At 42.4% G+C, this 13,044-nt stretch overlaps 1 protein-coding gene and 1 long non-coding RNA gene across 3 annotated transcripts in view; both read right to left on the reverse strand.

Annotated features, from left to right (window-relative positions):
* Positions 1-2,794: 2,794 nt before the first annotated feature.
* LOC122563918 overlaps positions 2,795-13,044 on the reverse strand; it is a 20,722-nt gene continuing 10,472 nt past the window's right edge. Inside the window, exon 3 of the long non-coding RNA XR_006315775.1 lies at positions 2,795-7,157. This is a non-coding gene — a long non-coding RNA (uncharacterized LOC122563918). The remainder of the gene's footprint in view (positions 7,158-13,044) is intronic.
* Positions 9,778-13,044, reverse strand: part of ovca2 (OVCA2 serine hydrolase domain containing) — a 4,227-nt gene continuing 960 nt past the window's right edge. The window contains exons 2-3 of one of the 2 annotated variants that reach the window (XM_043718167.1): positions 12,627-12,632; positions 9,778-10,961 (exon numbers count right to left, since the gene is read on the reverse strand). In XM_043718167.1, coding sequence (XP_043574102.1) covers positions 10,482-10,961; positions 12,627-12,632 — 486 coding nt within the window. In that variant the 3' untranslated portion in view covers positions 9,778-10,481. Of the gene's footprint in view, positions 10,985-12,626; positions 12,633-13,044 lie in introns of both variants that reach the window. The other variant, XM_043718166.1, reaches the window with a different exon arrangement.

Below are 13,044 nucleotides of genomic sequence, written 5' to 3' on the forward strand. Positions count from 1 at the left end.
TTGTTTAGATGTCCACCACCATTTGCAAACTGGATGGAGGAGGACTACAGAGTTTAGATTGGGTATGTTGTTTGTGGGATCACTTAGCTCTGTCTATCACTTGCTGCTTCTGCTGTTTGACACACAGCTGAGTTCTGCTTGGTAGCTTCACCAAGCTGACATTTTATTTTAAGGTATGATGGGTGCTGCTCCTGGCATACCCTCCTGCACTCTTCATTCAACCAGAGTTGTTGTCTGGTTTAATGGTATTTGATGATAGCTTGATCTGATAAGGTAATCTGATTTAGTGAAAGTGGCTGAGGGATAAACCCACAGCTCTTCTTCAAATAATGACCATGGGATGTTTTGTGTTCACCTCAGAAGGTAGGTGGGATGTCAGTTTAATTTCTCATCTGCAAGACAGCTTCTTAAAGTGCAGCACTGTCTTAAAACTTAACAGGGTTTTCTGCTCAAATGTTCAGAGTGGGATTTAAGCCCCACAACCTTCAGAGTCTGACATGAGAATCAAAGATAACACGTCCATCATCAAGACCACGTCTATCCACCAGTGGTTCAGTCACTAACCTCAACTCCTATATTATGGAACACCACATTGATGGTTTCATCACCTTAAACCTGAACCTTTCCAATACTTGTACTGGTAAATCCATATAACCTACAACTGATTCAGATCTCAAAGGCCTGTGTCCCATCAAAATCCCACTCTTTTCTCAACTCTCCACATCTATTTATCAGCTTTGCAATTCTGATTTTCAAGTCACTTCATTCATTCCACCCTTCCCCTTAGAGGTTCTTCCATCCATCGACTCAGCATAACACCATGAGAATAGAAGCAATAGTAGGTCTCTTGAGCCAACTCTGTTCTACTGTTCAATGTCTGATCTGATAATCCTCAACTCAACTTTCCTGCCTTTTCCTCACATCTCCTCTGATTAAAAATCTGTCTCAGCTTTAAATGTACTTTACCCAGTAAAGAATTCCACAGATTCACTTGCCTCAAAGTGAAGAAATTCTTCCATATCCATTTTAAATGGGTAACTCCTTGCTCTGAGATTATGTCCTCTGGTTCTAGAGTCCCCCGGAAGGAGAACCATCTTTCAGCATCAACTCTGTCAAGCCTCCTAAGAATCTTATGTTTCAATAAAGTCACCTCTCAATCCTCTAAACTTCAATGAGTGCATGGCTAACCTACTCCACCTCTCTTCATAAGAAAACCTCTCCAGCCTGGGATCAATCTAGTGAACATTGTCTGGACTGCTTCCAATGTCAGTATATCTTTCCTTAGGTGAGGACACCAAAACTGTTCACAGTATTCCAGCTATGATCTGACTAGTGCCTTGTGTAATTTTAACAAGACATTCCCTTCCCCCCACCCACCCCCTATTTTTATACTCCATTTCCTTTGAAATAAAGGCCAACATTCCATTTGCCTTCCCTATTACCTGGTGAATTTATATGCTAACTTTTTGAGATTGATGCACAAGGACTCTCAGATGTCTCTCTTCTCCGTAGCTTTCTTCACTTAAATAACAATCAGCTTCTCTATTCTTCCTGCTAAAGTACATTACTTAATATTTTCCCACATTATATTCCATCTGCCAAGATTTTGCCCACTCACTTAATCTGTTTATACCCCTCTGCAGACTTTGTTTCATCCTCACAACTTGCCTACCCATTTATTTTTGTGTCATCTACAAACTTGGCATTTCCCTCACCCAAGTTACTGGTAAATATTGTAAATAACATGGGAAATGTTTCCTTGAGCTTCTAATGTAGACCCAATTAGACCATCCACTGTAATAAAAGTACAGCATTTAGCTATTCTTCCTCTGAACTCATCTTTCTTCCCACTTTCAAAAATCTACCCAAACTCACCTCCTTTCTCAGTGCAAGCTGGACATTAGCATTCCTGTTCCAGGCAGAGTTCAAAAGCTGGGATGGAAGTCTCATTTGTATCCGTGTGTAATATGTTTGTTTATCCAGGTTCTGGTGAGCATGTAGCTACAGTCAGCCATCAACTTGAAGCACTCAGATAGGTATGGAATGGTCGGTATGAGAAATTGAAATAATTACTACATTGCTGCACTATTACATACTCTGAGATTGGGCTCATTATGCGCTGTTAATGTAGAATTTAAGTACCTTTACACTGTGTCAAACTGTTATCTACGTGAAATAAAAACAAAGTGCTGGGAAACTCAGCAGGTCTGCAGCATCTGTGGAGAGAGAAAAACAGATTTAACATTTTGAATCCAATACAACTCTTCTTTGGATCTGTATCCACAGTATTTTTTAAAATCTGAGTGTTCTCCACCCGAATTGGTGCATTTATGTTAACACAGGATATTGAAAGTGGAAAAATGCTTCATTCCCCAGTACTCACCTCCGTCAAGGAGTGAGCATAAACTCTTCCTTGGAGGGCAAAGTATGTGGGATGGTGAGACAGTTTTCAAAGCAGGTCAGAAGGACCTGTCAATTGAACAAAGTAAAAAACCTTTTCCATGCAGCCAGTCATTAGGGTCTGAAATGCTTTGCCTGACAGCATGGTGAAGGCAGGTTTAATCAAAGGAAATTACAGTCTTATCTGATAAGAACAAGTGCATTGAGTTACAGGGGAAAAGGTGGGGGAATGGCACAAGGTGCACTGCTCTCTGGAGAGCCATTGCAAGTATGATGGGCCAAACAATCTAATTCTGCACAGCAACAATTCAATAACAGAGAGGCTTCAAGCAGCAGATCACCCAGAAGGAACATAATCAGTTCATTATGAAGTAAAGTAGCATGAATAATTTGCATTTAAAGAAGCACCTTTAATATAACATCTCAACATATTTTCCATAAGTAATTATGGAACAAAATTTAATATCAATCCACAATCTGGAAAGTGCAAACAGATTGGATTGGGGTTCTGGAGTCAGAGGAGATTACAGGGGTAAGGAATGGACAAGGTCATTCAATCACAAGGATGAGCAATTTTAAATTTGAAGCATTACCAAAACAGGAGCCAATCCACATCAAGCGAGTACAGCGACTGATGGGTGAACCAGGCTAGGTGTGAGTCTGGATATGGACTTTGGGGTTTGCGGATTAATAAGATGGAAAAATCATAGAATTGTGCATGTATTTCAAGATTTTTAAAAAACTCTCTTCCCCCCTCCAATGAAAATCCTGGAAGGGTGAAGGACACACTCCCATCCCCTCCCCAACAGGCAGCAGTAAAATACTTGGGTTTTGTTTCTGTGACAGAAGTGCATTCAGCTGAACTGCTTTGAAGCAGTTGCCTAGCAACAGCATGTCAAAAGGAACAGGTTGAAGTTATGCTCTAGCAGCACTATGGATAGGACGGTGGCTGCACTCCATTTTAATGTCATCTCCTGGATGACAAAATATCCCCATTCCTGATCACTGGAGAGAACAGTCCACACAGAACATCTGTTACCTGGTTAGTAGGTGACTAATGAATTAAATATGGGAGCAGAGAAATACCGACCATGTACAGTTAGGTCCTCTTATGCTCCAAGAACTTGTCAACAGCCAAGATCTTTTACAGTGTTCAGAAGCTATTTACTATATTTGTGATTGGGAGATTATTATTTACGAACTCACTGTACAGCATCAAAAGTCTAACTGGAGATTTTGGACAAAGTGGGTATTAGTTTCTGCCAACAGAGAAACCTAAGAATGTATTATTATAAGCACTCATATTACAAGGAGATCTCTCAGATAATCAGTTAATCCAAATGATTTTCAGACCAGTTGCCAGGTGTTTGCATCTTACTCAAGGTTAGATGGGCTTGACAGCAGCTTACAGTGCTGAGGGAGAGGGGAGGACAGCAAAGTTCAAGTACTGCTGCAATGAATTGCACTTAGTGCTGGAATAAGACAGGACTGTGTATTCATCCGATGGCTCTATATAGGAGAGAAATGCTTGCATTCACTTGACAATGTGCTTTTTATGACCTCTGGACATCCCAATGACAGCCAAATGAAGTGTAATTATCGTAATGGAGTAAAGGCAGCATGCAATTTGTGCACAGCAAGGTCCTGCAAACAGAATGTGCTAACGACCAATTAATCTGTTGTATGACATTGATTGAAGGATAAACACTGGACAAAATACCCTTTATCTTCAGATGGTGACACATATGATCTTTGATATCCACTTGAGGGGGCAAGCAAGGCCTTGGTTTAACAACTCATCTGAATGCAGGACCTTCATCAATCCTGAACAGTCAGCTGAAAATTTCCTCTGGACTGTGACTTGAACCCAAAACTTCCTGACTCTGAGGAATGTCCCAGGTACTGTGTAAGCAACAGGAAAACTGTAATTCAAGCATCAAACTGGGGAGAAACAGTGAGAGATAGGGAGTTTTCAGGAAGAAGGGAAGTAAAAAACTTTATGACAAATTCTATTTTTAAACTTGCATCTTCTCCCTCCTGGTATTATGAATTCGGTGTTGGGGAAGGGCTCACGGGCTCGTTAATTCTGTTGACTAAAGTATGGTACAGAGTAACACCAGGAAACTACATTCATATCCTGTACTAGGTGGGCTAGTTCTGGGAGCTGCTCTCTTTCCTTGCCCCAGAGTGAAATCATGGCAAATGCCATAATTAGCAACCCTCAGGCAATGAGGATACTGGTAAAGCAAGAGAAGGGGAGGAGAGTCAGCATTTCATCGTACTATGTTGAATTTATTTAAAACCTACGAAGCAATACATTCTATCCCTAATTTGTAGCTGTTTAATTAGTATTATCTGATAACTAAAAAAGTTTTCAAGTTAATATACTGCTTTTATTTTAGCAGCTCAAATGAACTTTTGGAGAAATTTAATTCAAGTTTCTGTTAGCAGAACAACTTTAAATTATCAGGAGGGGGACTGTAAGGGTGGATTCTGCATCAGCGCATCCAATTCTCTCCTCCAGGATACTGTCAAATAACGTTTGCAAAATTTAACACGTAATTTCATCTGAGCAAAATATCCCCAAACATGCGTGACATGCTCATTCTGTGACCGGATTTAATTTAGAATTAATTACATCTCAAATTCTGCCAAAGTTAACAGTTCATGTTCTGCATCAATTTATTTTACAACCGGATTCACAGGATGATTATTTTAACATTCAGCAACGAATGTTCAGTCGCTGATCTCACACAAAAAGCAGCTGCTTTTACAGCCATAAGCAGCAGATGACAGGTGCTGATAGCGGAGGAAGATGACTAACAGGAGGATTGTTTTTTTTTGCAATAAAACAAGTTGTTTTTTCCCGTGTAATTCCTGAGGATTTACCATCCGTTACTGCGCAGCATCCCTGGGTTCAATGAGAGACAAGTGCAAATCTCCACCCAATTCTGAAATCAGTGTATTGGCCCTCTGCCAACTGCCTGACACGTGGCACCTAAAAATGAAATGTCTCTGCAATGTTCAGCCCTGCCCAGTTGGGAATCTCCCCAGTGTGTAGAGTGATAAACCAGCAACATTGCCTCCACGCTGTGCGAACTTATGCCAGGAATGCCAGTTGGGCAGAGTTTGCTAAGAAACGCCATGAATTCAGCACATGCGCCTCACCATTTCCCCAGCTCCACCAGGTTTACCAGGCCATCAAGAGGAAATATTGCAGCATTTGACAATATACCAAAACATCCAGTTACTCACTATAGGAAAGAACTTTCATTTCTGTGGAACCTTTCACACCCACAGGAAATTATGTTTAGATGGGTAGTCATTGTTGTAATGGCAGGAAACAGGCAAACAATCAGCCCTTAGCAAGTCCACAAATAGCAATGAGATAGGTGTCCACATAGGCTGTTTTCATACTGTTAGTTATGGGATAAATCGGAGATGGTAGACAGGACCTCAGTATTGCATGATCCGAGAGACTGCACTATCAATAATCAGTTCTGCACTGAAACCGGATGTTTTTTCAAATTCTTTTACAGGTTGAGAGTTTCATTGACAAATCCAGAATTTTTGCACTCATCTAATTGTGCTCGAGAACATGGTTGTGAACAGTTTTGAATCATGCAGTCCATGTGGTGTAGTTACACCTACAATGCTGTTAGGAAATGTATTCAGGATTTTGGCCAAGTGATAGTGAAGGGAAAGTGATATTGTTCCAAGTCAGGATGGTGAGTGGCTTAGAGAGGAACTTGCCCTTGGCCCTCTGGATGGTAGAAGTCGTGGGTTTGAGAGATGCTCTGCTCAAATCTTTGGGATGTCGACTGAACTCCTAACATTCTGACTCAGATGACAGCACTAATTATTGAGCTATGCTTATAATGTTAGATTTCTGTTGCACAGGGTTTAGGGCTGCCCTGGAATAAGTGGTGGGCATTGTATCGGCAATCAGTCTAAAACATGGGCTGTTCTAATCTTAGTCGAAGTATCAAGCACTCAGAACTAAAGTGCTTTATTTAGAAAGGGGAAGAGAATGAGGTGTCCAAATAAATCTGGATTCCTATGGACAGCTCGTCGCAGCTGGTGACAGGATAAAACCAGCAGAAGGTGTGCAGCAAGTTGGCCCAAGTTTTCCTTCTTGTATTCTGGAAGGTTTTGATAGGAGAGTGAATGGGGAAATAAAAAGACTGCACATAGAATAAGTGACTGTATTGAAACAACAATCTGACTGTGTTTCACTTGTGCAACAGGTACCAACAGTATCAGAAGACATGAGGAGTTAGATCCATTCCACACTTTAGATAATAAATATACTTGCAAAATTTAATTGCAGTTTACACCACTGTTGAGAATTACAAGCATAATTTATGCTTTTGGGCTAACAAATATACCGACAGGATCATCGTGTTATTTTTGCAATTATGAGGGAAATTTACAAGCACTGGACAATGTTCCTCCCGCCCACTCCTTCACTTCATTTGAGTACAAGGAATTCTCAAAAGCTGCAAAAGCACAAAGTAGTCAGACCCAATTCTTCAAGCAACTCCAAACAGCAAGACTCCATTCAGGCCCTTTGATTCCCTCAGGGCTCTGCCTCAGCGTCCCTGTGGCCTCCCTTATGGCTCTCCTGAGAAAGCAGCTCCTCAACCTGGCTTCTGCTCAATAGCTCCTCTTTTCTTACGGCGCCCATTTTTCTCAGATAGTGACTCTGAAAAGCATCCTGGGACTTTGTACTGCACTCAAAGGTGCTGTACTAGAGACTTTCACCACATCCGGACATCCCAAACCATCTACTGCCAAATGATGTTTGAAATAAGAAACAGGGGAAAATGTACAACTTTTTATAACAGTACAACTGTTTATACAATGAGCTCTGATCTGAATCTCTCTAACAGGAGTCTCCCCACTCTGTGCTTGTTACATAAACAGTGGATGTTTATATGATCGAGCTGCCGCTCTGATTTGGAAAAGAGAAGACTGACAGTTGAACATGATAGCGCTCTTTAAATTGATGGGGTAGACACAGAGATGATGTTTCTGTTACTGTTCTGAACAGAGTTAAAATGAGGGAGAAACCAAAGTCAAATGACTGCAAAAGAATGTGTTTTACAAACAGAGCAAGTTTCTGCTTCTGCCATAATTGATGGTATGACCTCGTTGAGTGACTGTCACTCTAATAGGAATCATTTGATTTTATATTAAATTATTGTTCAATACATCAAGCCATCTGCTGTTAGGTTGTTAGCAGGTATCTCTCTGGGGGTCCCTGTTTATTTCCTGTCATCTTCCATTTCCAAATAAATCCATCATAAATGGAGCCAAAGACAGAAGGAAGAGTTGATGTGCCTGTTCAGAGTCTGCAGTGTGTCTGGCTTACATAGCCTGGGACCTAGCAAGAGGGATGATCTGTTAGTTCATGGGGAAGAGTACCCACAAGCAAACCGGCTGGTGCAACGTGCCAGCCATGGGTGAGAATAACCGCATCAACCAGCAGTTCACAACAAGAGGAACAGGAGCAGGCTCCTCCGATGTGCCTGTCATTCTAATAGATCACAACTGACTGGTTCCTCAACTTCTAGCCATCAATGATCCAAAATAATCTTGATAATTTAAAAAGCTATCTACCGACCTGTTTTAAGTTTCAGTGCAGACAAGTGAGGTTTCTTCTTCCATTTAGATCATCCTTCAGTTCAACCCAGCAGATGCGCCTCGGTCATTCTCAATGAGGTGTCCTTGTTGAGACCAGATGAACACAAATTTCTCCCTCCCCAAACAATTTACCTCCTTAGTTGGGTGTGTATGGGGGCAATTATTACTCAATAGCTCTCCACAGCACAGAGTCACATCAAGCTTTCATTAAACTAGTTTACCATCTTCTGTCCTTCAGAGTGGATCAGTTTAGAATCTGCCAGATCCAGTTAGATGGAGAACAAAACACAGCCTTGATGTCTTGGGAGAGGTGAAAAGTCTGCTATTAAAGGAGGGGAGGGGTGCATCCGAATGCCAAGGTGTGGTGTAAAATTCCAAGCAGTGGAATGTGGTGAAACGGTTAAAAATTATGTCCCAATACATGTGTGAATCTAACCGGAATGGAGGTGTTGCTTAGTCCCGTGTGAATCTTCTTATCTGTATGTAACCAGAATGGAATGTGTTTTTTAGCCTTGCTCTGCTGTTCACATGAATGTTTATATCTGGAAAAGAGTATATCAGCTGGAAAAGTCTCCAGTTCGGTGAGTCTGCTCCGGGGTTACGTTTAACCGCCGAGCGTGGGTTGTTGGCAACCGCTCTACGAGAACTGACGGCTCCCAGTTTTGGTAACATGTAGAGTGAGTATAAGCCAGACCCGTTCTGGCGACGCTGCGGGGAATAAAATGCCCATATTCTAGCAGACTCGCCTCTTGGTCGTTTGTTCTGTGTCAGACTACTCTCCTATGAACCTGACCTTGAGAATTTTTTAAAACACAAGGGAAGGGTGAAGAGCTGATGGAGAGAGGAAAGGGGAGGTATTGCATGTTAACAACATAGCACATGGGAATTGCATGCAGGCATGTAGGAATCGGGGAGCACCAAGCATAGGGTACCTTAAGTGGGATCAAGGTGGCGAATTCAGAGGTGGCAATGGATGGCTCTGACTGAATTATAATAGCCCTTCTCCCCTTCTAACAGACTCCCCCTCTCAATTTCTCCCTCTCTCTAGCGTCAAAAGGGAAAAATTTGGGAACCACCAATGAACAAAGCATCTTGGAAACACAGATACAGTATTTGGCTGTGGTGGAAATAGATCTGCCAGTGACTTTAATGGGAACTAAAGTGAATCAGGGTGCGTGGCTGGACTACCTTATGCTAGAGCTTCTTCCTACCACCTTGAGTTCAAGTCAGCCCAGTTCAAGATGACCACGTGCACGAAGGAGAAGAGAGTGGAAAACTCACAGGGAGATGGTGATGCAGTGGTAATGTCACTGGACTAATACTCGAGAGGCCTAGGCTAATGCTGTGGCGACATGGGTTCAGATCATGGCAGCTGATATAAATTGAATTTAAATTCTAAGATCTGGAACAGAATAGTAGACCCACCTCTGAGTCAGAAGGTGCAGGTTCAAGTCCAACCTACTCTAGAGGTATCATCACAAATTAACTAACAAACTAAAAGCCAGACACAGTGACAGAGTCCCTACCTCTGGACCAAGAGACCAGGATTCAAGGCCTACCTGCTCCAGAGACATCTCCCTGAGAAAGTTGATTAGAAAAGATCTAAAAACTGGCAACAAGTTTTCAAAAACATAAACCCAGTCTCAGTGATGGTGATCATGACATTATCATCAATTGTTTTAAAAATCATTCAGGTTCACTGACGTCCTTTAAGAAACAAAATCTGCCATCCTTTCCCAGTCTGTGACACATGACTCCAGATCCACAGCAACATCGTTGACTCTTAACTGTCCTTTGAAATGGCCGAGCAAGCCATTAAGTTCAAAGGTGATTAGGGACGGGCAACTGATGTTGGTTCTTCCAGTGATGCGCACACCCGTGAAAGAAGAAATTTAAAAAACCCACTGAGACATCTAGCAGTTGTAAAAACTGCTGAGTAGGGTCAAGCAACAAAATGCTGGGCTTACCGATGATTCTCACATTCAACAGAAAAAATAATGCAAGTCTAGTCCTTTAGTTTTCCTTTTTTTCTAAATAATGACATGGTTTATTTGCACAAGATAGGTGCTCTCAATGTGACAATGGCTCACACCAAAGGAGGCAGAAAAATCATTCATGGTTGGTGCTAAGGAAGATGAGCTGGAGTTCCCAATCCTGATCAAGGTCCAGTGACTCTTTTGGAAATCAAATGCCCACAAGTGTTGGACAAGGCCAGGATTAATTCAGGAGAAATTTATGTGAGGGATTCAGACGAGTTCTCAGGATCTCTTACAATGGGTAGACTATGTTAAATTGGGTATTCTTCCATAATCACCATCCTCTGGATGAACAATCTGGGGTTATTTCTTCATCTTTAAAGCAAATGGAAATACATCACATTTCAAAGATCTCCAGTAAAAAAATGCCTTAACGATAAAACCTAGTTGAGGCTCGAATTATTTCTTCTGAAACCTCTCCAAGAACTCTGAGTAAACCAGCTTCTGAGGAGCAGAGACGGGAACAAAATGTCCTCCTGTGTGAGTAAGAATCACAGGATCGACGAAGGATTTGGACAGGTCCTGGCTCAATTCTCCAGGGATGACCCGGTCAGTATCACCAAACACATGCAAAGACGGAATAGCGATGGGCTCCTGATAGAAATGCTCATGGAGCTTACACCTGCTCTTAAAGCCAGCCACAAGAATTGCAAAATCAAACTGGAATCTGGGGTCTCCCTTCTGCTTGAGGGCACAGACCATTGCCACAAGAGCTGCTCCTTGGCTGAAACCCATGATACCATCAAATGGGCCTAATTCAGCCATGGCTTTGGAGATGGTCTCCAGCGATTCTTCAAGCCCTTTGCAGGTCTCCACATGATCCAAGGCATTGAAACTGTCCTCAACCGGGTTTGAGAACCACCAGCCACGGCCATCTTCCTCAGTTTCCCCCATTTGAGTCCCTGAATCAATGAAACATACTAGAATTATCACTTTCCCGTGTGTGAAATGTTGGATCAAAGTGCAAGAAATATTTATTCCTGGAATGCAGGATAACTTGGTAAGAGAGTATTATTAAAGTCATAGAGATGTACAGCATGGAAACAGACCCTTCAGTCCAACCCGTCCACGCCGACCAGATATCCCAACCCAATCTAGTCCCACCTGCCAGCACCCGGCCCATATCCCTCCAAACCCTTCCTATTCATATAACCATCCAAATGCCTCTTAAATGTTGCAATTGTACCAGCCTCCACCACATCCTCTGGCAGCTCATTCCATACAGGTACCACCCTCTGCGTGAAAAAGTTGCCCCATAGGTCTCTTCTATATCTTTCCCCTCTCGTTCTGGACTCCCTGAACCCAGGGAAAAGACTTTGTCTATTTATCCTATCCATGCCCCTCATAATTTTGTAAACCTCAATAAGGTCACCCCTCAGCCTCCGACGCTCCAGGGAAATCAGCCCCAACCTGTTCAGCTTCTCCCTGTAGCTCAAATCCTCCAACCCTGGCAACACCCTCGTAAATCTTTTCTGAACCCTTTCAAGTTTCACAACATCTTTCTGATAGGAAGGAAACTAGAATTGCATGCAATATTCCAACAGTGGCGTAAACAATGTCCAGTACAGCTGCAACATGACCTCCCAACTCCTGTACTCAGTACTCTGACCAATAAAGGAAAGCATACCAACGCCGCCTTCACTATCCTATCTACCTGTGACTCCATTTTCAAGGAGCTATGAACCTGCACTCCAAGGTCTCTTTGTTCAGCAACACTCCCTAGGACCTTACCATGACGTGTAGAAGTCCTGCTAAGATTTGCTTTCCTAAAATGCAGCACCTCGTATTTATCTGAATTAAATTCCATCTGCCACTTCTCAGCCCATTGGCCCATCTGGTCCAGATCCTGTTGTAATCTGAGGTAACCCTCTTCGCTGTCCACTACACCTCCAATTTTGGTGTCATCTGCAAACTTACTAACTATACCTCTTATGCTCGCATCCAAATCATTTATGTAAATGACAAAAAGTAGAGGGCCCAGCACCAATCCTTGTGGCACTCCACCGGTCACAGGCCTCCAGTCTGAAAAACAACCCTCCACCACCACCCTCTGTCTTCTACCTTTGAGCCAGTTCTGTATCCAAATGGCTAGTTCTCCCTGTATTCCATGAGATCTAACCTTGCTAATCAGTCTCCCATGGGGAACCTTGTCAAACGCCTCACTGAAGTCCATATAGATCACATCGACTGCTCTGCCAGGATATATTGGCTTTGGAGCAGAATCACTCAAAATCTGGTGCCTTTGCTTGTTAAACAATAACTTGATTTTAAAATTTCTTCCTTCTTTCCAAATCTGACCACAGCCTTGCCTCTTCTCATCTATGTATATCGTACAGTTCTACAAGCCTCTCACAAAGCCCTGACTTTAATTGCTTGCTCCACCATTGGCTGCATCTGCATTCCACCCCCTTCTCTCCCCTTATTTCAGGCAGTTTTTAAAACCTACTTGTTTGACCAAATTTTTGGTTATCCAATTGAATCTCTCCTCATGTGGCTCAGTGCGAAAGTTTGTCTGATTACAGTTCCCTGGAGCAGCTTTAGGACTTGGAGCTACTTTAAAGGTGCTAAATAAATGCAAGGTAATGTTTTATGCTAAATTTTTAAAAAATCAAAAGAACTGTGGACGCTGTAAATCAGAAACCAAACCAGAAATGGCTGGAAGAGCTCAGCAGGTCTGGTAGCATCTGCAGAGAGAAATCAGAGATAACGTTTCTCCCGAGTTAACTGGCGTTCTGAGGAAGGGTAATTGGACCCAAATGTTAACTCTGATTTCTCCTCACAGATGCTGCCAGACCTGTGGAGTTTTTCCACCAATTTCAGTTTTTGTTGTTGTTTTATGCTAGTTACCCTGATAATATTCAGGGTCAGCTCCACAATCTTTGGGGGGTCGGGGGAGAACCGGGTGCAGTCCCACAGTCTTGGGGGGGAGGTGGGGGAAGAGAGAGTTATAATCGGGGTCAAC

This window comes from Chiloscyllium plagiosum, chromosome 28 (assembly GCF_004010195.1).
Source record: "Chiloscyllium plagiosum isolate BGI_BamShark_2017 chromosome 28, ASM401019v2, whole genome shotgun sequence".
NCBI classification, from domain to species: Eukaryota; Metazoa; Chordata; class Chondrichthyes; order Orectolobiformes; family Hemiscylliidae; genus Chiloscyllium; species Chiloscyllium plagiosum.